General features: G+C 48.1%; 1 protein-coding gene across 1 annotated transcript in view; it reads right to left on the bottom strand.

Annotated features, from left to right (window-relative positions):
* MET (MET proto-oncogene, receptor tyrosine kinase) overlaps positions 1–25,441 on the bottom strand; it is a 140,228-nt gene that overhangs the window by 57,936 nt on the left and 56,851 nt on the right. Inside the window, exon 3 of the mRNA XM_075558589.1 lies at positions 12,517–12,708. Within this exon, the coding sequence (XP_075414704.1) occupies positions 12,517–12,708 (192 nt within the window). The remainder of the gene's footprint in view (positions 1–12,516; positions 12,709–25,441) is intronic.

The following is a 25,441-nucleotide window of genomic DNA, read 5'->3' as shown; positions in this document are numbered from 1 at the left end:
TACATTTTTCTTCAGCGCAATAAAGGGATAGAAACGATTCGGGAAGTTTCCCGAAAGGCCTAATCTGCCACCAGGCTGTCTACTGGGAAACTAACCGAGCTCACGGCGAGTCAGAGAGGTTACACACCAGGTTTTTCCCCCTCCAACATTTGTTCCACCCCAAACACGCAGTGCTTTCAAAACACCTCCATGAAGCCGGCTGGGGGAGTTGCACAGAATGACAGGTCAAAGGCCAGTTGGCTGGGGTGGGAAAGGATGGAGATGATTGTTATTCTTAAATTAAGGGCCAAGTGAGGACCTGTGACCTTGCCTGGCACAGGGAAGAGAAGTTCAATGACCAGATCTCTCTACCTCTAAAAGGAGTCGTGTGAAAGGTGGGGGAGAAAGGGGGAACCGATCACAAGGATCTACATATAATCCCCCTCCCTGGGGGACGGACAGCAGAAAAGTGGGTGAAGGGAGACATTGGTCAGTGGAAGACATGACAAAATAATAATAATTTATAAATTACCAAGGGTTCATGAGGGAGGGTGGGTGGGGGTGGGAGGGGAAAAACGAGGAACTGATACCAAGGGCTCAAGTAGAAAGCAAATGTTTTGAGAATGAGGATGGCAACAAATATAGCGATGTGCTGGACACAATGGCTGGATGTGAGAAGAGTTGTATGAGCCCCCAATAAGATGATTAAAAAAAAAATGAATCCCAATCTGGGAAATGTACAGGGGTAGTTTTACCCTGTCCTACAGGGTCGCTGTGAGCCGGAGTCAACTCGGTGGCAGTGAGCTTGGTTTCAGTTTGAGCCGCTCCACGGAGCAAGAAGCAGGAGTCTGTGTCCATTAAGATTCCATCCGTAAACTTTCTGCGGCAGCCCTCCTCTGTCTTACAGGGTCCCTGTTCGTCAGAATGGACTCCCTGACAATGGGAACCTCCCCTGAGTGCTCAGTACACGCAGAATACCAAGCGGCCACACTCCCAAATCCCCTATTTCCAACGATGGATCGATCGTTCATTGATCGATCAATCAATCAGGATTCTACTTACAGGGTGTTACTCCCTGCTGGCGGTCACCATCTCATGGTTTTGTTTTGTTTTTCACTCACCGTCCCCCCCGCCCCCCGTTTTCTTACCACCCCATTGTTGTCAACAGTGAAAAACAGATCAAACAAAAACTTCTTCCACGCACAAATCAAAACCCAAAGAGAAATAGCCAACCGTGCACTGTGCCTTTGCTGATGATTATTCATCACTTTGGTCCAGCTACAGCTGTTTGCATTGTGTCTGCCTGGCTTGTTTCTTCCTTCTATTCAGACCTGCGACACAACAAACAGTCACCTCCCAGTGCCCCTTTTACCCTAACTGCTTATTCTCTCCCTGAGTGCTTCCTGTGCCTATAATAAGCCATCCCGTCTTAATCACTAAGGAAGCCTGGTGGTGAGTGCTGGGCTGTCGGCTGACACCGCCCTCCGGCCACTCCATCAGAGAAAGACTCCCAGCAGGGTCACCAAAGTCAGACAAGCATCAATGACAATGAGGTTTTCTTAATGACTGGGTCATCGTTTTTTGACTTTCTCAAACGTATTGGAAGCTCCTCTGAATAATCATTTCTCCGTAGGGTTTAGAAATCTCCCTCTCCCTTTCTATAAAGTTCTTTCCACGCCTGGAATCTGTTTGCTTGATTAATTCAGGGCACCTTCCTAAGTCTTTTTGGCCAGAGAGCAGGTAGTTACGCTGGGAGGGAGGAAGGGAGGAGAGAGGTAGGAGACCGACAGTCAGGTAATCTCTCTATATATACTGTGTGTGTGTTGCCATACAATTGACTCCAACTCATAGTGACCCTCATGCATGTCAGGGAGAACTGCACCCTGGGTTTTCAGTGGCTGATTTTTCAGAAATAGATCGCTAGGCCTTCGTCCTTTCTGCTGAGAGGCCCCAATTGGTGGTCTCTAACGTGAACCTTGTGGTTAGTAGCTGAGTGTGTTAGCCTTTGTACCATGCAGGTGTATACAGACACACAGGCACGTATGCGGGGGCCTCTAAAAGTTCATGGAAATGGAATGAAAAAATATTGGAATTTACCTGAACGTTCTGAAAGCTCCTTCCCGTTTAAAGCACTTAGTACAACACCTGGTTCAGTGGCCTAGATTGAAAGCGCTGGCTTTTCAAGTTGGTGGAAAATTCTATGATCTTTTAATCTTGTTTTTCCATGAACTTTGTGACAGCCTCTCATAGTTATGTGAGTCATTTACGCCCCACAACAATCCTTCGAGGTAAGTGCTACTTTCCTTAAAGAAAACGGGACAGAGGACGTTAGCTCCAGAATGCTGAGGAGTCAGGCTTCCACGGAGCTATGTATGATCCCGGAATCCGCTAGGAAGCACTGCCTCTCCCTGAACGCCGAGTAAATGCCAAGGGAAAATTTCAACTCTGTGCTTCCAAGACCCACTCGTGAGTCAAAGCATTAGAATCAATTTCACAATGTATGTACCTTGCCAAATACTCCTTTCAGCAGTCTTGGCTGAACAAGTGTCCCTGAGGAGAAAAACTCAGCAGACAGGGCTCAGTTTTTGAGGACACAGAAAATGTTACAGCACAGCTAGTGAAGCCATGCTTTCCATAACGAGCTGGGGTCGGGGGCGCTTGGTACAGAAAATGGGACACGCGGGAGATGAGCAGGAGGTGAGGTGGAGAAGCGAGAGGACTAGAATTTGGAGCCAAAGTTGTACCACAGACTCAAGTGCCTGCTTGGTTGATCATCAGCCCTTCTACCTCTGCAGGTGTAGCTCGTGACAGGTAGACACAATGCCAAGAACGTCTTTCTACTCCGTGCGTTTCCTAATTCTAAGTGGTCAAGGAGCCACTTTAACCCTCGAAACGAAGCAATGTGTGCAAGAAATTAGGACTTGCTTTTGGTCGTCATGGAAATATTTCTGAAGACAGAACTGCATTTAGCATCTACATTGAACTTTTATGACAGATCAACCGGCCATCTTGGAACACATAGTATGAGGCAGGAGACTGATGCTTATCTTGAGTTTCTACTGTGTCTATGACAATTATTTAAACCTCGGGATCTTTGTCCTTAGCCCTCCTGAAAATACAAGATAAATATTTCTTACTAATTTTTGTTGTTCCTTTTTGGGGAAGGAGAGGGCAGAGTCTGAATTTACTTGACTACTGTGGCTATATTATCAAATTATCTGTGAGTGGACATTGGGAAGAAACAGATGTTTTAAAAAATAAACTCTCGTGGCTTAGCCCCCAAATCAAAAACCTGAACAAAGTCATTTTGCCTCAAGAATGGGGAATGCAATTCAACAGAAGACATCAGTAGTGGCTTTCTGTCTTTGCTCACACCACCTGTCCTCGTCTTTTTCTTTTTAAAGAGTGGACACGGGTTGCTTTTAGTACGTTGACAAAGTTGTGCAGCAGTCATCAAATCAGCTTTAGAACATTTCATCTCCTCCCCCAAGCCCCAATAAAAACACACCTCTATATTCACAAGCATCCACTCCTTCTCTCACCCCATCCACCTCTTCCCAACCTGCAGTCAACCACCACTCGACTTCCTGCTTCTGTGGGTTCTCCCTTATGGACATTCCATATACATGGGTCCGTACAATGCGTCCGTTTTTGTGACTGGCTTCTTTCACTAGGCACAACGCCCTTAAGCTCCATCCACGTTGTAGGGTGTATTGATGCTTCACTTCTGGTTGCTGAAGGCTATTTCAGAGGAGAGATACACCAGATTTTATATACCACAGCCAGTCACCTGCTGGTAGACATGTGGGCTATTTCTACTTCGGGGACTGGGGTGAGTACTGCTGCTCTGTACATGGGTGTACAAGCTCGTGTCTACCTATTTGCATTTCGCTAGGGTCTACACACAGGAGTGAGGTTGCTGGATCATCTGACATGGCCACGTTGAACCTTCTGAAGAACCACCAGGCAGTTTCCCACAATGCTTGCTCCATCTTCCATTCCCTTCAGCAGGGTGGGGGGTGGGGGGTTCTGATTTCTCCACATCCTTGCCAGCACCTGTTTTCTGTGCGTGTGTTTTAATACCCATCCTAGTTGGTGGGTTTCAGTACCTCCTTGTGGGTTTGGTTTGCATTTCTCTGTCAATGCTTTTCTTGAGCAAAAGGTCAGTTTACTTCTGGTTGGTACATGGCCTTTTCCCCAATCCTCCTGTTCAACGTTGAGTACTCCAAATCACCTGTCCAGAATGTTCCTTCTTGACCAGACTGGACTTTTCTAAAATAGTACAAGGGAGGCTGGAAGGAAGGGAAAGATACCCAACAAAAGCCATTGCTACCAAGTGGATTCCAACTCGTAGCAACCACAGAGGGCATGAGACGGTACATCTAAATAGCAGCCTACATCCTCATTTTCCTCCAGCAGACGGGCTGTTGGGTTGAAACTGCCAACATCAATGCTTGATCTAGTGAGCCACCAGGGCTCCTTTAGGGAAAGACGGGAGGGCCCAAACTGTATTCATAGTGGGAGAAGCCGCCTGGGGGAAGAGGAAGCACGTTCCTCAGGGCCCTACACTCTGCCGAGGTAGCGAGAGTTGGGAGCTCAGAGTGTAGAGGGGGCGAAGGGGCAGCCCGACCCTGAGGGGAGCTCTCCAAGGGGAGGCAGGAGCCACCAGAAATTACAGGGCACTCGAGTGGGGGACATGACAGGCACTTAAGCCAAATTTTTGTGGACTAAGCATGTTTTATAGCCTCTAGTATGCTTTGAGAGACGTGAGGAACCACTGGAATGCTTGCTGCCATTGTCCTCTTCGAGTAAGGCTCTGCTGTGGGTCTCCAGTCTAAACGTCAAGAGTCTGATGTGTACCGTTCCCAGCTGTACCTCAGTGCCGGGCTTTTGGAACCCATGTAATAGAGTTCTTCTTCATATGGCGATCCAGGGACCAGCAACCTACAACGTTGCTGTGAATGCGTCAGTTATATCATATCAGTGTTTCCCCAAGTGGGTAATGCCACATGTTGGAAGGTACTAGAATGATCCAGGGGGTGGAAATATACCTAACATATCAATACCTATACTTTATCCTGGATCATAGGCTACAATACAAAAGTTTTTTATTGCCGGGGGGGTTGAGTAATTTTGTTTTGTCTGAAAAGGGGAGTGGCGGGTCAAGTAAGTTAGGGAACCTGTCTTCCATTTGAATGACTGTCTCTAGGTACAGGTTTCTATAAGCATAATGAAGTATTCTAGAATTCCCACTCTATGAGTGATATAGAACAAAGGATCAACATAAGATCTAGCCTTGCTGAAGATCAAAGAAAATTCTCCTCTTATAAGAATTAAAAATATGTAGTTCTATTTCTAGGCAGAAACAATGGAAAGGGAACTCTGATATGACCTAACGGTTTCAAATATAAAAGATAAAAGCAATAGGAAAATTTTATCACGTAGAAGAGATGCTTCATTCTTCATGAAAGAAGATGGAAATTATTGGAATGTGAGACCACAATGAGTGAGGAGCATGGCACTATTAATAACAAACTGGGCTCTACCTGGGTCTGACCCACGGAGCCAGGGTGGGTGTCTGCAGTTCCCCAGAGAGTCTGGCACAAAAGAATGTCTCAAAGGCCTATCTATTGCTAAGCACCTGAGTGTCTGGGAAATAAGAAGGTCACTTAAGCCTTGATGTTGGGATGCTATTGTCACATGCTTCAGAATTTGGATAATGTTCAACCATTTATTCTGTCTTTTCAAGATACGCCTTCTGTGCTCTGGCCGACTGCGGGTTGGACTATCTTCTTCAGAGTGAGAGAGACGGGTCTTTGCAGGAGGTCAGAATGACAAGGGCAGCGTTCCCGGTTTCAATTAAAGGAAAGACCCAGTATTCTGAAACCTAAATAAATAAATAATAGGATAACAGTGAAGGAAGAGAAAGAGTGTGTATTGCTAACTGGCAATGAAAGCACAGAATAAAAAATGGCGACAAAAAGTTGCATTGATTGAAAGCGTTCTGACCTCTTTTTCTCCACTCTTTTTTGGTAAATGGGTGTAAATGCTTCTATATGGACCAGACACTGTGGGGGCAGGTAAACGCATAAGGTAAAACAACTTTCCTTAGCACTGCGATGCCGAGTCAGAATTGACTTGATGGCAGTGGGCTTACTTCCCGGATGGGTTTTTTCAAGTCAGATTTTCCTTGACCACCCAGCAGAGTTACAAACACATCGAGCAGATTCTTTTGAACTTTGCTATCTGAGTGGTGGAAAGTGTGAGCTTGGGGCTATTCAGCAACCAAGCCATCACTGCCTATTTGTTTCTGAATTTTAACAGTGACAAACATTTCAAGTGCTACTGGTCCCAATACATTTCTTACAATGGCCCTCCAAAGAGTACATTCTACCCTTTCTAAAAAAGGACCCACCCAGAAACTATAATTTTTCTCTGCCACTATAAGCCAAAGCAGAACAAGTCTTGGGATTTATTTTCATAGTGTTCACCTAGGGAGTTTAAAATTTCTAAGCACGCCGAAAGAGTGAAAAGTCACGTCTTTCAGGAACATGCACTGACTGATTTTAGGAGACCGAGTAGCCTCGACTTGATGGTCATGAATTTGCGTTGGGGTGTTATACAACTCAGGAGTTCTGGTGGCACTGTTGGATAAGCACTGGACTGCCAGCCGGAGGGTCTGTGGTTCAAATCCATCAGCTGGTCGTTGGAAGAAAGAGGAGGCTTTTTGATCTTGTAAAGACTTACAGCCTCAATTGTAGATTTAAAACCTCAGAAACCCTTTATAGAGTTTTTAGTTGGAAATAACGGCATGGCAGTGCACAGGTTATGTACGCACTTGGGCAGCTAACCGAAACCCAAGAGGGGTCGGGGTTGAATCCCCCAACAGGTCTGAAGGAGAAAGACGTGGCAGTCAGCTACCATAGAGATTGAGAGCCTTGCAAGTTCTCTGTGGCAGATCGACTCTGTCCTCAGGGTAGACCGAGTCAGCATCAATCAGCAAGCAGTGGATTGGTTTCAGTCACTAAGTTTCAGAGCTCAGTTTTCAGTCACGGGCAATAAGCCCACTGCCACGTCCCTTTCCACTGACAGTTACCAGACAGGACCGAGCACACCTGCTGCTTGGGGTTCTGGAAACAGACAGCCTCTCCTTTCTCCCACAGAGGGGAAGCTGGGTTTGAAACACTGACCTTGTGTTTAGCACTGCGGCGATTAACCCACTGTGCCGCCCAGGCGCCTTCCTATTTATAATAGCTTCTTTTTTTCCCATTCAGAAGCCATTTCAGAACCCATACGCATATTTCATTTTAAAGTAATATGACAAACCTACCGACCTTTCCTTAGGGGTTTAACTTCGGTGGTCACAAGCACATTAAAACAAAAAAGCAAGGACTACTTCCGTCTGAGCAGGTAGGTCAGCAACCCCTAAGGAGCAATGCTGTTGCAGGTCAAGTTTCCTTTGGCCGTGTCCCTGCCTGACACACACGGCATGATGAGTTGATGACCTTGTCTACCCTCACGCCGATTCCAGGCATGCTACCGGCTTCCGTGCAAGCACAGATGTGCCGTGATGGTGGCACAGGGTCCCTGGCCTCTGAAGAGAGGAAGGTGGACTCGTCCCTTCGTACTGCGAGTGGGTGATTGTACTCAGGCTCACTGATGACAAATAGGAGCCATAAGTAAAGGTCCTCAGGAATGGCCATGACCATGACCATGATGCCTTTGTAGGGGAAACCTCCCCCGTCATGTTCCCTGCTTGAGTTGACTCATAAGCAAAGGACCCCGATGAAAAAGGAGCCTTGGTGACACAAGTGTTAAGCACTCAGCTGTTAACCACACAGGTGGCAGTCTGAAGGTATCAGGCAGCAGGATAGGGACGGGAGGCTGTCCCTCTCCATGCCTGGAGGACTCTTACAGGAGGTTGGAGAAGAACCAGGCAAGCCTTAGCCAGCCATCAATACTGGGCAGTCACCATTTCAAGGCCGAGCCAGGTGGGCGGTACACCTGGATGGCCCAAACTAGCCCCAGGTGGGCTTAATTCAGCCAATGGGGGTCAATCAATACCTTTGACCACACCTCCTAGCAAAAGGCCTCAAAAATCCTGGCCTGCAGGAGATGGTCTCCCTCTTTTTGCTTTCCCACCCGCCTGCCCGGCTGTGCTGCGGTCTCTCTGGCTGCAGGCTGCCACATGTGGGTGTGCAGTCCCACGAGGTTGCCCGTGTTCAGCGATGGTAAAACCCGAAACTTCTTCCATCCTTTATAAAATCCCACTTGGAACACAGACCTGGCTTCGCCGTGAATTCCTTCTCGTGCGAAGCCAAGACCAGAGGTATTTCCAATCGGAGAAACCTAACAGCCATCCAGCTGCTCAGTGGAGAAATCCCGGTGGTCTGCCCAGGCAAGGGAACCCCGGGGCCAGGGCTACTCCGACACCCCAGGACGCACCAGAACCGACTGAATGGTACCAGGCTACAGCCCACCATTCCAGCTGAGAAGAAGAACAGGCAAGTGGTTACCACAGCAAAGTCGAATTGGGGGAGGGCAGCAGGGGGCAAGGGGCGGGGCAGAATGCTACCAGACACCCAGGGAACCCAGGCAGTGGCCCCTCAGGCAGCGGGCACTGGGGAGCAGCGCAGGCAGGGAGCCAGTGCACGTCTTTGAAGCTAACCATGAAGCCACCTTGGCAGCGCCCCCGGGGCTTCGGCCCCCTCTCAGGCCTCCCCCTCCTGGCCCGACAGTCACGCACAACTATTTTCATAGCAAACGCTCTGCATTTAGAGATTAAAGGCCCTTATACAAGCGCAGTTAAAAAAAGAGAAAGAAATCAAGCAAGCATTGTTTCTGGATGTAGATTAGACAGGAGCTCAGAAGGGGAGACTCCCTAGGCCAGTCCTGTGATCTTCATGAGAATTGCCCTCTCCCAAGTCGCTGAGCTACCAAAGCCCACACCGCCCCCATTTCTTGTCGACATCCGCTCCCTCCCCCGTCTTTATAAGGCGCTCCGTCTCCCTTTCTGACGTCCGTCATGTAATCTGGTACTTGGCTATCACGTTACTATTTCTCCTCTTCAGAGTAGCCCCAAAGAATGACTCTACAAATATAAATAGAAACAACACCAACAAAACATGGACGGGCTACACTGAGATAGAAAATGATACACAGGAGGGGGTGTCACAAAGTTTGTGGAAAATTCCATTTTCTCTTAATTCCATTTTCCATGAATTTTTTTGAAGCCCCACCTCTACCCCACCCCCGCTATGAGCACATCAAGATAATTAGACATGGCTGCACCTGTGGGAGATAAGTTACATATGTTCACATGTTAGAAACATGATTTTTTTAAAAAAAGGTCTTCCATACACTTAACATTGTTAGGTAAACAATATAATTCTCCCTAATCAAATAACCCCCGAAATAACCGATTCATTTTGTGACCAACAGCTGGGGTCCTGCTGGCTGTTCCCAGCCAGAGCCCAACACAAACACAACAGGAAAGGCAGAGACAGCTGCAAACTCTTGGGAGGAAAAAAAAATTAAAAAGCAACTTTGCATTTAGGCCTCAGTGTAGGAAGGAAATAAAATCATTTTTCTGTTCCTTTTCACGGCAGCTGTCTTTGGAGAGAGAGAGAGAGAGTGTGTGGTGGGGGGGGGGGAGCAGTTGGGAGGGGCTATGTATTTAATGTGGTAACAGAAACGCCACGGTATTCACTAGAGCAGGCAACAGCGGGCGCTGGAGGAACAAAGGCCTGGCCACGGGCTCTGCACTTTAGCAAAGTCCAAACATTTACCAAGCGCGGTAGGTAGCCACGGATGGCTGGAGCTGGCAGGGCCCACGTCCTGACTCCTCCCCACCATTGTTTGCAGTAAACAAAGTGGTTTTCAGTGAGGCGGATTCTGTTTGGTCCTGCAGATACTTTAGGTTTCTTTATGGAAAGTGGATCTGAATGGACCTCTCTGAGGCAAGTGTGGGAGTGGCGGGTCCTCTGTGGGTTCCCCCAGCCCGTTGTCTGGGTGGCTCGGATTTTAGTCTCATCTGTCCACGCTCCATTTCCCCGACTGACCTGTTAGTGCCTTTGAGGCAGGTTCTGTGTCGCTCTGGCCTTTGCTCCCCTCGGTGACCTGCGCCAGCCAAGGCAGGAGGGTCCCAATACAGACTTGATAAGTTAAGAGCCACTTAAAAAAATAAATCGGGGATGTCCGTGGTGTTCATAAAGTGTCTCCTTGCTTTCACCTGGAAGGTGCTGGGTGCACAGGTGATAGCGTACGCTGGCTCCTCCTCCACCAATGCTGGAGGCAGGGCGGAGACATGGCTCCCACATGCACGTCTCCACGAGGGAGGCCAGCACGCTGCATCCCTGACCAGGTGGATTTTGCCATGCAGGAGAATTACTCAATTATCAGAGCAACCTGTTTTGAAATGGGGTTTTATGATAACTGTAGAGTCTGGAACGAGAGCAGGAGCCTTTTGAGCAACAAGGTATCAGACCTAATGTGACTGTAGAAAGCTTATTAATAAGATGCTGGGCCGGGGAGGTGCTGGACACTTTTTAGGAGGGGAGAACACACGGACATGAAGATGACAGCAAGCTCACAAAGGGGCCAGCGGATGCTAGTGCAGCTCATCTTCCTTCAAGTTCTCTTGAATTTTATAGAACTGTACTCTACTCAGGGTAAAGTATATCCCGCCACCCCCACCCCACCCCACCGAAACTCACTGCCGCCACGTGCCAAAACCGACTCACAGTGTCCCTGTGGGACAGAGTAGAACTGCCCCCGGGCAGTTTCTGAGATTAAATCTTTATGGGAGTAGAAAGCCTCATTTTCTCTTTCGGAGAAGCTCAATGTTGTGAACTGCTGATTTTGCAGCAAGTAACTACGCTACCAGGACTCCTTAAAAACAACAATGAAAAGCCCTGTAGCTATATTTATGCCACAATTAAATATATATATAATTCCAATAATAATGAGTAAAAGGAAGAAGAAAATGTTCTAAAGTTGATTGTGGTGATGGTTGTACATCTCTTCTTGATGTGATTCAACTACTGAATTATATATACCGGTAGATGAAGTGCCAATAAAACTGTTGAAACAAAAATAGTATTATATACTTCATATGGATAATTGGATACTCATGATTATCTTTCAAACACAAAAGGCTGCATGCTAATGTGTGGAGCGGACTGGACATCCCTCCTTCAACTTAAATGGCCATGACAGCCAAGTACCTCCTGGGGGTGGAGGGTGGAAGTGTCCTTAACGGTGAAGAAATGAGAGTAGGGGAGAGACTAGTGAGAAAATATCTCTGTGGTCAGAAACACAAAAAACCCAGAGCTGTTGCCAGTGAGTCAATTCCGACTCCGAGCGACCCTCCAGGGCAGAGTGGAACTGCCCCTGTGCGCTCGCAAGGCTGCCACTTCCTCCCAGGGAGCAGTGGGCAGATGCGAACCATCGGCAGCAAAGTTCTTCATCACACCAGAGTTTCATTTATGCTCCTACAACTCTGAAAGAATTCCACCATGCCCAATATTTAAAAGATGATAATGAGAAATGGGCAGATTTGCATAAATATGGTAGTGATCAAAAAGCATGTTTCGTAAAAGCATACAGACATAGGACAGTCAGCTGGGCCAGTTCTGGGAAAACATCATCATCGTGGTTTACCGGAAATCACATGCATGCTACCAGAAGACTGTGAAATAAGCGTCTTTCTGGCAGCGAATGTTCCAGGAGTTGTGGAAGTTCAGTATTTCCACGGGTACCGGTGCCGTTCTTCATTAGTGAAGCGCGTACTGATGGGGAAACGTACGCTGCAAGCACTGCCCAGTAGCTATGAGCCCAGGGGAACAGACCCCATGCAAGAGCGTTTTAATTTCTGCAGAGCGCGGGGTTCGGGTATCTAGGAGACCTGGCAACTTTAATCAAGTCTGGAATGAGAACCGCTCCCTGAAAACGCTGTTACTATCCATTAGAAGCACTTGCTAACAAATCTGGATTTTTTTCCTCCCCCGCATTTGAACTTCTTTGTGTCTGACCCGTCCATTTTGCAAAATCAGGAGGGCCGGAGGGACAATGAGATGTTGATGGCAATGGCCCTTCCTGACGCCTGCCAATATTTCTCAATGATGGGAACGGTTCTGCTCCCGTAGGCGCGGGGTTCACACAATAGCAGTCCTTTGATCCGAAGCTTCCCTTGAAAGAGGAAAACAGCGCCTGGAAGTGCCTTAATTGTTTCATTTTATTTTCCAATCATGGGATAGAAATTATGAATGGAAAGAAAAAAGAAAAGACATAAAAACACCACCACCGTTCTGGATTGGAAAATTAAAGCAACTGCATTCAAATAGAAAGCTTCAGGAATTTAAAAATAGGGCACAGGCTTCGTAAAGCAGGGACCAAGCCTCATGGTCTTGTTTTCAATCTGTCTCTACTTTCTACTGTGGCTTTCCCGTGACAGTATCTGTGAAACACCTGGTGGCAAGCAAAACCACACACACGACTTCCATGAGCAGGGTTAAAACCACCAGGGGAAGCGTTTACCTGCATGAAGCGACCCTCGGACGTTCCGAGATTGGCGATCGTGAGGTCGCCCTTAATGAATGTGGAGATGGACGTTAGGAGCACCTGGCTGAACTGGCCCATGGATAAGTCGATGCGCTGCAGAGCGGTGGTAAACTCTGTCCGATATTCGTCACTGCGCACTTCACAGCTGGACGAGTTTCTCAGAAGTGTCTGGAATAAAACATGGTCTTAGAATTAATGTCAGTTCAGATGCAGGAAAAAAAAAAGAAAGGAAACGCTGTTACGAAACTTGCCAGTGTGTCATCTCAGGCGTGGTGGTGATGACAACATGAACCGAGCAAACGAACAAACCAACCCCTCGGTAGACAAGAACGGAGCATTTCCAGTGATCGAAATGGCTCTGGTTTCACCAGGTGTTGGGTAAATGGGCTCTATTCTAAACGAGGGCAGAAGCCGTCACAATTTACACAGTGGATCGATATACGTAGAAATAAATACAGGCTGTAGCTAATGCTCCTAAAGATACAAGAAACCTTTAACTGTTGGGGTTCTTCACAGGAAAGAACTGCTTTGAGGGGGCATGTCGAATTAGGTGAATTTTCAACTGGAACAGTAAGAGCCACACCGAAACAGGTATCTTTGGGCAGAGAGGTCGTGGGGGGGAGGGCTTTGTAAGTCATTCATGGGGAGGCAGTACGTGTTTCTATGCAATTTGGGGCCCTTGAGTTTACTCGTGGGGGGCACTAGGGGTTCTGGGAGGATTCTCTCCCCTTCCCTGTGGAAGCCCAGTGGGGATTCCTGGACAGAGCCCTTCACGTGCATGTCCCGCTTGTGTGCTGCTTTGAGGAGAAGAGGGTTTCAGCAGAGCTTCCAGACTAAGACAGATTAGAAAGAAGACCCGGCCAAAGTCGGCCAATGAAAACGCGTGGCCTGACTGCACCCAATTAAGCGGATGGCACAGGACCTGGCAGGATTTAATTCAACCACAGTCACCAGGACCCTGGAGCTGACTTGACTAACAAGAGCAATATCCCTAAAGGACTTCATTTTGTCAACCCCTGACGCCATCTGACTGAGCTGACTCCTTAAAGGTCAAACTTCTATCATATGGGGTACAAAATTCCCAAGGACATATAGTGCCTTTTATAGTTAAAAAGCACCTAAAATAGTCTCTGTGTTAAGTACGTCTTCATTTTAAATGGGTGATAGATTAGCAAACGGACTCTGGTAATCAATGTAATGCTTTGGTCCTGGACATTTATTTTGATATATTAATGACTTCTATTTTGCTAGTTAATTAAAAGCGGTTCTTCCCTAAACTACTCTAGAGTCCTCTGAGGACAAGCAGATAGCTGAGATGGACCAGTCATTCAATGGAAACCGATTAATTGGTAATTAGGTTTCTATTGGTGATCAGTCAGCCAGTTTGCAGAGTTCACCAGAAAGTGGGGTGGGGGGTGTTAGAAGGGGGCTATTTAAAGGGCCAAAGACCCATTTCACATGCAAGGCCATCAGATCCCTCTCCTCAGGGCCGGGTGCTCTGACTGTTCTTTTTCCTCTGGCATCCAAGAAGCAGTGGTGATGTACTAGGTTGCGAACTCTGAGTTCACGGTTCAAAACCACCAGTCACTCTGGAGGAAAGAGGAGGCTTTTCATAGGACCAGTACTCCCCTGACCTGCCAGGTCGCCACTAGTTAGAATGGGCTCGGTGGCAGAGTTTGGTTTTCGAGTGGCATCCTGGACACTTGAAAGCCTCAAGCATGAACTAGAATTCTGTCCTGGCGGCACTAAGCAACTCTGGTGGCACGGAGGTTGAGAACCCATCTGCTCACGGACAGGTTGGGCTTCCAATCCACCAACCACTGTGGGAGAAAGGGATTCCACAGACCGAGTGGGTTATCAACACAGTTTGCTGTGTGGGGACTTCAGTCTTTTGTAAATCACTTAAAAATAAGTAAATAAATAGAGACAAACAAACAAGGCCCAAACCAATAGTGGAGTCACTTCTGACTCATGACAAGTTTCAAGTGTGTCAGAGTGGAACTGTGCTCAGTTTTTCCCTGGCTGCTTTTGGGAGGTGGGTCGCCAGGCAGGACTCTGGGCGAACCCACTACCTTTCTTTCTGCTGGGAGCTGCATGGGTTCGCCACATGGCCCATCCAAAGACTCCTGTGAGTTTGGTCTTCAATCCACACAGGACAGGGATTATTACGTTACGTTTTTAGTTCCTGATGCCTTGTATCATAAGGCGCCCTGGTATCCCCATAGGGTACATGTTTGACTGCTAACTGGTTCAAGCCCACCAGCTGCTATGAGGGACACAGATGAGACTATCAGCTCTGGGAAAGATTTCCAGCCTTCGAATCCCAACATAGATGGGAGGAGTAAGAATGAACTTGATGAGGTGGACTTGTTGTTGTCTTGGCTCGCCATCTATGGTCTTCTTTGTATGTAGTAAGGTTAAAACCAGCTTGCAGGATAATGATCTGCAAATTATCTGGATCTAAAGCCCATCTTCCCGGTGTGCTCTGAGGTCTGTTCTGCTGGAAGGCACAGGAGTCGGAGGGGGTATCCTCAGGGGTGTCTGTGCACCCGCAGGAGCGGGAGCAGCGAGTGCACCCAGCATGTTAGCCTCTCTGTGTCTCTGTCCTCACATGAAGGGCATTGTTGGTTCTGTTTAGCATCCAGACGGATACAAGGGACACATTTATGTGATTTTTAAGATGTTTTAAGAAGAGCTAAGGGATTTCCCTACATGATTGTGGGACTGGTCAAATCCCCAAATCTATAGGACAGGCAGGCTGGACGACAACTCAGGTGGCATTGCTATGTGACAGTCTCAAGGTAGAATTCCTTCTTCTCCCAGAAACGTTCGTTTTTTGTTTTCTCCTATGGCTTTCGACTGATTAGATGAGGCCCACCCACGGCATCCAGAATAATCTCCTTTACTTTAAGTCAACAGATGGTAATCGTATCTACAATATACCCTCACAGCAACTCCTAGATTAGGATTTGTTTAAAAATCTGGGGAAGGAGTAAAGGTATAGGTGGCTAGGTGTCTGATTTGATTCAGTGGTGAGCCAGAATTAACTCAATAGCAGTGGTTTTTCTTTAATGGGCTGGGTCTTTGAAATAGATTGATCAGTTAGGATAGACTCCACACCAACTCTGTGTGCGTGCGTGCGTGTTTGTGCATGTGCACACGCACATCGCCTAGCCAAGTTGACACAGCAACCTAAACCGGGCAGGTATGAATGTGGAACTCTGCATCAGGGCCCATGTGACATCTGAGCACTCGGAGGCCCATTCTCCAGGAAACAGTGAGATCTCTAAATGGGACTTCCTTAAGGACTGAAGAACAAGTCATGTCTCCGTGGCCCCAAACAAACTCTTAAGAGCGGAAGGATGGCACAATGTTGGAATAGGGTCCATTGACCTTCTTAAGACTGAAACATTGTGCAATTTAGGGGCGAAACCAAACAGCGTATCAAGTTCAAGTGGCCTGGCATTCATATTTCATGAGCTAGGAACCTCAACCTTTTCCTCTTCTCCATAGACCAGCAGGGGTAGGGCACTAGTTTCCAGGAACAAGTAATATTTCAGTATCTACTCTGGTAGATGAGATCATTCTGTCTATTCCTGGTGAGAATCCTGATAAATTCAAAGACTGGGGCCAGAGTGGCAGGAAGTGGTGCGTAAGTTTTACCAGTAGCACTTCATTTTAGGGACACTTAGTTTAAACTCTGAGCATCACCAGGGCAGACTTCACTGCCCCCAGTTACTAGCACCCTATAGGACGGGGTTTCCGAGGCTGTACATCTTTCTGCGAGCGGAGAGGCTCATCTTTCTCCCGAGGAGCAGCTGGTGAGTTTGTCAACTGCTGGCCTCGTGGTTAGGAGCCCGTGGGTAAGCCATTACCCCACCAGGACTCCTTCCGGCAGAAACACAACCATGAGCAATATGGCTCCATCTTGGCCTGGCCCCTGAAAGACACTGAGCAATGTTGGCTGACTGCTGTCCATTTGTGCAGGGGAGATGGCGTGCTTCTGCCCACCGCTTTATGCTTCTTGAGTAGGCTTTGGGGGCAGGAGAGTCACAAACCCCCTTCCACGGGTCTCCTAGCTACTTGTACATCTTTCAAAGACAAGGTCTTGTGTCTTAGGGTAAAACTGCTCAGTTTTACCTGTTTTGCTGTTCACTACTTTTATTGCTTATTTTTTCAGATATAGGGAACCCATGTAACAAGTAGAATGAACCCATAGTTCGTTGTAATCTTTTGGGGGACAGATGGCCAGGCCTTTCTTCCACGGAGTCCTTGGGGCTTAAACCACCGACCTTTCAGCCAGCAGCCGAGTGCTTCAACCACGGGGCACCTTGTTTGTGGCACTTGAGAACCTATTTCAGAAACAGCCACAATCACAAGGAAAAAGCTTCTCCACTCTTTGGTGCCCTCATGTCCGCCCCCCCCCTCTACCCAACTGCCCCCACCCCCCCAACTGGCAGGGCTCCTTAGACTTGCTGGGGCTGGAGGAGAGCAGTCTGAAGGCATGGTGGCAGCCTTGGGGAATTGCACACGTCTATGAAGAAGGTCCTCCCGCACCATGAGGGAAGCCAGGCGAACTCACTCTAACTGTTAACAAAGGGAGGAAGAAGGAAGGAAGGGAGGGAGGGAGGAAATCAATCTTTTCTCTGTTCCTACCGCATGCCAGGCACCGAGCTGGGCATTTCCATGTGCCAGATTCACAGCGACCCTGTGAGGTTTTAGGGAGGAGGGGGCTCAGAGCAGCTCAAGGCTCTGCCACAACTGCCCACGTCTCACAGCCTGGCACGAGGAAGATCCAGTTGCCTTAGGTTCTCAGCGCCTGGCTTTCTCAGCTACTGTTCTGCGCAATGGATGGAGCACTGCAGTGACGGGCATAGATGGGCTTGGAGATCCTTTCCCCAGTGCCTGGTCTCATCTTTCCTGTGAGAAACGGAGACTCGGGGAAGCTGTGAGTCGCAGAGGGTTGGGATCATTTAGTTTGCAAACAACACCCGCAGCTCTTCCAAGCAGCAGTGGGCCTCCATCCACGGAGGGTTTCTTTCATGAGAGAAGGGCCCTGGTCAATCACTGGTGTCTGGATAACTGCACAGCGATAACCGCCGGGGGCTGGGCTGTGCTGATCGGCGTGGCTCTCACATGGAGCGCTCCCTGTTTGCTCTTGCTGTCAGCAAACATGACCCGCTCTCCCATCACGTCACCTTGACATTTCAGCCAAATCTCCCTCATCTCCAGCTCACTCAGTCCAGAGGGTCCCGCCGGCAGGGCATCTTTGTGCCACCCTTCCAGCTGGGTCCCACCCCTCTGCCATATCTTATGTCTGCTCCCTGGCCTCTGTCTCCCCTCTTCTGTCTTGTAGCAGTGGTGGCACTTTTCTTTAAGACTCTACAGCTTCTTCCCAAAGGGACCCACACACAATGGACTAATCGATCCTGGGTGCAGACGCCTCTACAATTTTATGAAAAGCATTTAAGATATTTATCTTCTAAATTAATTTTACAACATTAATTCTGTGTACCAATGGTAAACAATTAAAAAAATCTTGTTATCAACTTGCCTTCTTTTGGTAGTTTTTTAGGTACTGCCATAGAGTTAAATGCTAAGGGTTATTTTGCAATTTGTAAACCTTACTGCAATGCCGCCATCACGTCTTCCGTCACCCTCTGTGAGTGCCTATCAGAGCTTTTCCTGACGCAGCCATACAGTCTTTTTGTAATATAAAGAGAAAACAGAAGTGCTATATACTTCAATATATTCTATTCGGAATGTTTCCCTTAATTATCATGATGCATGCTGTGAATATGCAATCACACTTAATTTGGTATAATTTAGGATGTGATATATTTAAAATAGTGATTCTTTTAATTGACCTGTAGGACAGATTTAGCTCATCTATAGACAATTTAAATCAGACTTGCAGATCGATTTTTTAAAATGTACTTTCTTATAAAACCTTTTGCTAGTTCACTTACACCAACTTCCTTCCCTCCTTCTACCCATCATCAAAAAGAACGCAGCACTTCACATGTAAAATTTCTAACCACCTTTGTACACATTCCGGGGATCTGCACCAGCACTGGTTACTGGAAGGGAAGAGAGCTGCCCTTGTGCTGAGGCTTGACAGGCAAGGCACAACAGAACCACCCCAGGCCCAGCTGGGCGTCAGCCCCACACGCACAGGCCTGGTAAGGCTCCCTGTTTCAGCAACTCTGCACATCCATCTCCCTGAGCGTGTCCCTGGACCTCCTTGGCTCTCTGCTTCCCCATACACAGTGTCCTCCTCCAGCCGTGCTTCCCCCCGAGACACAGACACATCCTAAATGATGGAGGCAGGGGATGCTGGGAGGAGCACAGCAGTGAAAGGCAGAGGAGGGGCATGCTGCTATCTCTGCCCAGCCCTGTGTGAAGCGTGATCTACAGGGAGAGGTCTGGATAGACACGTGGGCATAACAAACCGAATAAACAAACTCAGGGAGCCAGGCAATATTCTGTTGTGACCCACAGGACGTTCAGGGGCCCATTTTTAGGAGTCACTCACCACCAGGCCTTTCTTTGTAGTCTTACACTGGAAGAGACCCTGAAACCTGTCCACCATGGGTGACCTTGCTTCCAGAACCATGGCAACATGCAAACAACCACCTAAGGAGGAAAGACCGGTAGTGGTTTTTGGAGCGCAACAGAAAGTCTCCCTGTGCCCAGAGCTTTCCAGGGTGCTGGTTCCCAATCCAGCAGCTTTTGTTTCATGACTGTGCTTTGGGCTGGCGGGGGTTGTGGCAGAATGATGGCAGGCAGAGATACACAGACCCTGGCATATTTCCTTCACACCCACTTGAACGCCTCTCAATCTGTGCTCAAATTGTCTTAAGATGCCAATGCCGAACCTGAACTATCTGCAGACGGCAGGATAATCTGCTCCCTGGCAAAGCAGGCCCTTCCCTTTGGGATCATTTAGCACCAGACCAGACTGCTGAGCTGGCGTTTAGTTTCCTGGTGCTGCTGTAACTGTGGTGTGACCAACAGGTGGGTTTTGAGAACAGGAATCCATCGGCCCCCAGCTTAGGAGCACAGAGGTCTGGCTGCAGAGCCGGCTTCAGAGCTGGGTTCTCCGTCCTTTCCAAGGGAAGAAGACCTGGGTCCTCTCTGTCTGTCTGCTCCGAGCGAAAATCTTGTCACGGCGTCTTTTGCTGAGATTCCCTTCTTGGGAAACCCCCTTGACATCTCTTCCCCACCTCCATGCTTGCTTTTCCCTGTGCCTCATCCACTTTTTATATCTCAAAAAACAACTCTTAAAACACACACTACCTTGATATGGCTTCATTAGTCCAACCAGAAAAGCCAGGGTCCCCAATGAGAGTCTACCCAGCAAACTCACTGCCATCGAGTCAGTGCCGACACACAGAGACCCTACAGGACAGGGCAGAACTGCTTCTGTGGGTTCCTGAGACTGTAATTCTTCTTGGGAGTAAGAAGCCCTATCTTTCTCCCATGGAGCAACTGGTGGTTTTGAACTGCTGACCTTGTAGCTAGCAGTCCATTGAGGAACCACGATGTCACTAGGGCACCATTATACCGACAGGTATAGGAACTAGAATTATACTACACATTTTTTGGTGGGGGTAGTGGGTGCTTAGTTCAATCTTCTACCACTGGTGTGGTCGAGCCATAAGAATCTATGTTGCTCTGCCCAAGGGAGAGGACACAATCAATCTGATGCCGTGTTCAGTGCAGTTTAGAAGATGCCTCTTCCACACGTCTGCTACCCCAACTCCCTCCAATGAAGTGGCCCTGCCTACAGCTTCAGTGACCACCGTGTCATAGCCTCTGAGCCCTCAGAAGAAGAGCTCCTGGGGAGCAGAGTTCAAGACGCGGGTGCTTCTCCTCTAGAGAAGCAGGCAGGCATCCTCCAGGGCGGTGTGTGCAGCAGGTAGCGCCATGGACACCTCAGAGAGACCCAAGCCCCAGCCAGTCCACTGCTGGCTCCGCTCTGGGGATCCAGGAGGTGCTGGCTGCCGAAGCTGCTGGCCTCACAGCCTCGTGGCCAGGCCCTGACGGTACACACCCAGTGGCACTCTCCTATGAGGACCAGCCCTCTCTCTGCAACTGCCTCCAGGCCCTCATTGAACGTGCCACCTACAGCACTTTTCTTCCCCAAGGGGTTTCCGCTCTGGGGTTCCCATTCCTTTACAGCATCAAAAGCCACCTTCTCCCTGGGCTGGAGGTCTCGGCTATCTTTGGCCCCGTTGCCTGTCCTGTCATCCTTCCTAGGGTTTTGTTTCTGTCAAATGAAAGGTGACTACATACTTGCCTGCCTCCCACCTGAGTTTCTGGGATCCAGAATCTCCATCCGCACACCCATGCCTACAACTTGGGGATCAGAGTTCAGTCTCCAGAGACGACCTGCTCTTTCTCGCTGTGTGAACACGGACATGAAGCCCAGCTCTCCCAGGCTCCGCGTGTCATCTGTCAAGCTGGAGAACACAGCTATCTAATAGAATCGGTCGAGTTTAGACAGGATAAACCCGGTGCGCAGGGTGCACTGAACATTCACCCCGGTCTCATAGTTATTGAGCATTTGCGGAAAGTGACAGACACCACTCTAGGTGCTGGAGCTGCAACAAACCCAAAGTGACACAAATTCTTGTCTTTGTGCAACTTAAACAGTTATGACTATTACTGTTGCTGGTCTACTGATTCCTACAGTGTCTGTGAGAACAAATGCCTCCAAAATGTGTGGACTTGGGATCAATCAGCGATTAGCTTCATTATCTCAGTCGCGCTGCTTTAGACATCAAGATACAGTGAATATGTTAGATTTGTGGGCTATAGGTTATTGTACCATATTTTTGTTTTTTGTTTTTACTTTTAATGTCTAGCAACTGTTCCCAACCTGCTGGCTGTACAAAACACACCCACATTGCCCACTCCTGCTTGAAAGGCCATGCTTCAGTGACCCAGTCTCGACCCACAGTGCCTCTCACTGTGCACCCGGGGAGACAGAGACGTCCACACAAAACAGATGGCCAAGAATGCAGAGTGGAAAGAACTCGATTGAGAGTCAGGTTCTGGCGCTTAACGCTGTAATATTGGGTAAAGGCTAAGCTCAACGTGGGCTGAAACAGGAGGGGAAGGCTCTGCCTAACAACACAGGGTGGAAGCTGAATTGGAGCTAAAACTAACTCTCTCTCTCTCTCACACACACACACACACACACACACACACACACACACACACACACACACACAGAGAGAGAGAGAGAGAGAGAGAGAGAGAGAGAGACAGACAGACAGACAGACACACACACACACCAAACCATACATCGCTGTAGTTGACGCCAACTCATGGCCACCCCAGTGGACAGTGTGGAATCGATCCAAGGGGTCTTCTTGGCTGTAATCTTTATGGAAACAGATTTCTAGGGCTTCTGGGTGGGGAGGGGGGAATACTCAGAGCACAGTGAATTTTAAGGAACCGTGTAGAGGGATTTACACTGACTTGTGTACCAACAGTTTTACATATGAATGAAATGCATATCTGTCCACTCTCAGGTTAACCCCAAGGTGCAAAAGACCCAGAATTCTACAAGGACAGGCGGAATGGTAAGCGGTGGAACTCTTTGCCCTTATCACCCTTTCCTATGGTGAATCAGACCTAAACCAGCTGGCTCCACGTGGCTTTGGTTAGAAGCATTCACGCCACATTTCCATCACAGCCAGGCGTGACCGTGATTCATCAGGAAGCACTCTCCAAGGAAGGCAGCCTGAGAGGCTTGGTGTGTAGAAGTTTGGAGCACTTCTTTATTTAAAGAACGATTTATGGCGCTGCCTGCCAGAAGAGCCACGCAGGAGACAGAACACCGATGGTTTGCTCTAGTCAAATCCAGGAGAAGCCGTTCCTTCCTGTGGACGGTAAGAGCCGTGGTCTGCTAATGAACCTAACACTGTCATGTGCAGAGTGGGGCTAGGGAAGAAGAGGTGGAAGGGGGGTAAAATGGCATCTGTCAGTTGTGTCCCACAGATGTGGTTGGATCCCAGGACTCCTTCTGAGCCAGCCATCACCTCTTTTTCCTCCTGCCCATCTGATCCTTACGGAGTGAGCTCTCCACCTCCTCTGCCCTGTACCTCGGAGCAAGGGCAACACTTCTCATTGGCCCAGGACCCCGAGGGTCTGACCAAGCAATTTCCCCATATCACTGATGGACCATAAGGTGGAGCTCAGGAAGCTTATTCTTGGAGCAAGAGGGCTGTGGGAGGGTGGCACTGGGAGACCTGGGCTCTCCTTCCTCAAGCCCCGTGCACCATTTTCCATGGCAGCCATAGACCATGAACGTGGAAATCTGTGGTTTCCAAATGGAGACTTCAAGGGAGCGTGTCTCGCGGGAACCATCGCTCCCTCACACCTGTGGAAGGGGTGCCTACAATGCCTCCACAGACAGAATCGCACACCCCAGGCCCGAGAAAGCCTGTAAGAAGCCGAGAAGTTGGCTTCTCTTTCTCTGCTTAATGACTTTCCTTAAAAAAAAAACAAACAAACCAATTTTCAATCAATATAATCAATACAAACCAATTTTCAATCAATCCCTGCCTACCCACCCTGATGGTCTCCCTCTCCTTGTGCTTTTATTCACCTCCGCTCTTCTCCTTCTGCATCCCAGCTCTTGGAGGAAGGAGCAGGTGAAGGTTTGTGACTGTTAAGGCAGGGGTATAGGTCATGGTGAGCTTGAAACCCTCTAGGTTTTCTGCATTGCTCATCCCACCCCCCTGAAAATGCTGTAATTCCACAAAACAATGTTGAGAGATTGGGGGAGGATAGTATGAAAGGTGGTTTTAATTAAAATTTTTTTTGTAAAAATCAACTAAAAAAATTCCTCCCAAAATTCTATTGTGCTACTTGAAATACCGGCCTTTGTCACATTATTTATCCAGGCAATTAATACATACATGGTACAGTGGCCCTCAATTGGGCTACCAACTGGGTCAGTAGTTCAAAACCACCAGCCACTCCCTGGGAGAAGAGGCTTGGTACTCCCATAAAGAGTTACAGTCTCTGGTCAGATAGGAACTAGAAACACAGGAAATCCAGGATGGATGATTTCTTCCGGACCAGTAGTGAGAGTGGCGATACTGGGAGGGTGGAGTGGAAAGGGGGAACCGGTTACAAGGATCTACATGTGACCTCCTCCCTGGGGGACGGACAACAGAAAAGTGGGTGAAGGAGATGTCGGACAGTGTAAAACATGACAAAATAATAATTTATAAATTATCAAGGGCTCATGAGGGAGAGGGGAGTGGGGAGGGAGGGTTAAAATGAGCTGATGCCAGGGGCTTACGTGGAGAGCAAATGTTTTGAGAATGATGAGGGTAACAAATGTACAAATGTGCTTTACACAATTGATGTATGTATGGATTGTGATAAGAGTTGCATGAGCCCCCAATAAAATGATTAAAAAAAAAGAGAGTTACAGTCTCAGAAACCCATGGGGGGCAGTTCTACTCTGTCCTATAGGGTTTCTCTGAGTCAGAATGAACTCGGTGGCAGTGAGTTTTGGCTTGGTTTACTGTGCTCAGTCCTGGGCACGGAGGAGGGATAAAAGGAGCGGAGGAGCAGAAGCAGGACGAGATGAGCTTGTGTGTGGTAATGGCATGACAGAGCTAAGCAAAGGTTGCTGGTGAGGACTCAGCGAACGAGGGGAAATCTCAAGGTTTCCCAGGAAAGGCTAAGGGAAACTTCAAGCGAGGAAGGAATGAGGCTTGACAAGAGGAGCATGAAAGGAAAGTTGAAGTCCCTGATGGAAGCGGAGGTGTTGAGACAGAGTATTGAGGAGACTGATGAATTCTGGGAACTATGGGACTGACAGGCTTGGGATCGAGAAGAGTGACCGTAGGATGTTGGAGCCCGCTCACACCAGCTGGCAAGAGCCAATAGTGAGTGTCTTATTTTAAATCTTGTTCAGTGACCTCATCCGAGTCCTTGGAAATTGTCACCGTGGAAGCATTCCCACCGCTGAAACTGGCAAACACTACCTATCAGCATTTTTACCCATCTTCCTCTTCCAGCTGAACACTTACGAGCGAGGACCAGGATATGCCTAGGAATTAGATAAGGGAGACCTGGAACATCATCGTGAAAAGTGTGGAATTTACTCTGAAATCATTGCAGGAGCCTCAGGCTATTTTAAGGGTGGGAGTCAGGTGAATGGGTTTGCTTCTGAGGGAGCTCACCCCTTCTGGTAGCAGCCTGGAGACGGACTGGTTAGGAATGAGGATAGCGTGAGGGCGACCTTGTTGGCATATATCTTAGCTTACTGGCATCGTTTCCAACAGGATCCTACCACGACGACTACTGATGATAATCACAATCAGAACCTGTCTGGGATAATAAAATCCAATTCTGCGTTTCTGCTTTATGACTACACAGGAGATGATGATTTTGAACAAAACAATGACCAACACTAGGCTGGACACTGAAGAAGGAAGAGGCAGTAGAGAGTGTACTGATGAAGAAGGCTGGGAGGCAGGCTGAGCGAATCTTTGGAGATTCTAAGTTGCTCCATTCAATAGCTGCTGTTAGTTACATCCAAACCAGCAATTGGGTAAAAGGTGCTTCAGAACGCCTTAAGTAAGGGTAGTACAAAGAACGAGAATGTCAACATTGGTTAATGAGTGAGAGAGGTTGTGTAAACTATTACTTAATCCCAGTTGAAGCTTTCCTGAGCCACTGGGGAACCGGGTTGAAGTCGATGGACAAGAATAAGGTTAGAGGGAAACAGAATATTAACCAAACAATAGTTGCATTTAGTTTCTGGTCTGTCCATAGCTCAGCGTATATGATGAAAGCTTATTAACCAGCAAGGTGAAAAATAAAGTTACGATAATGCCGTAGGTTCAGTAAGTGTCCGCTCATCCAC

Source organism: Tenrec ecaudatus, chromosome 9, assembly GCF_050624435.1.
Source record: "Tenrec ecaudatus isolate mTenEca1 chromosome 9, mTenEca1.hap1, whole genome shotgun sequence".
In the NCBI taxonomy this organism is placed as follows: domain Eukaryota; kingdom Metazoa; phylum Chordata; class Mammalia; order Afrosoricida; family Tenrecidae; genus Tenrec; species Tenrec ecaudatus.
Note: the sequence above shows the minus strand (reverse complement) of the source record. Positions and strands in the feature narration are given on the sequence as shown.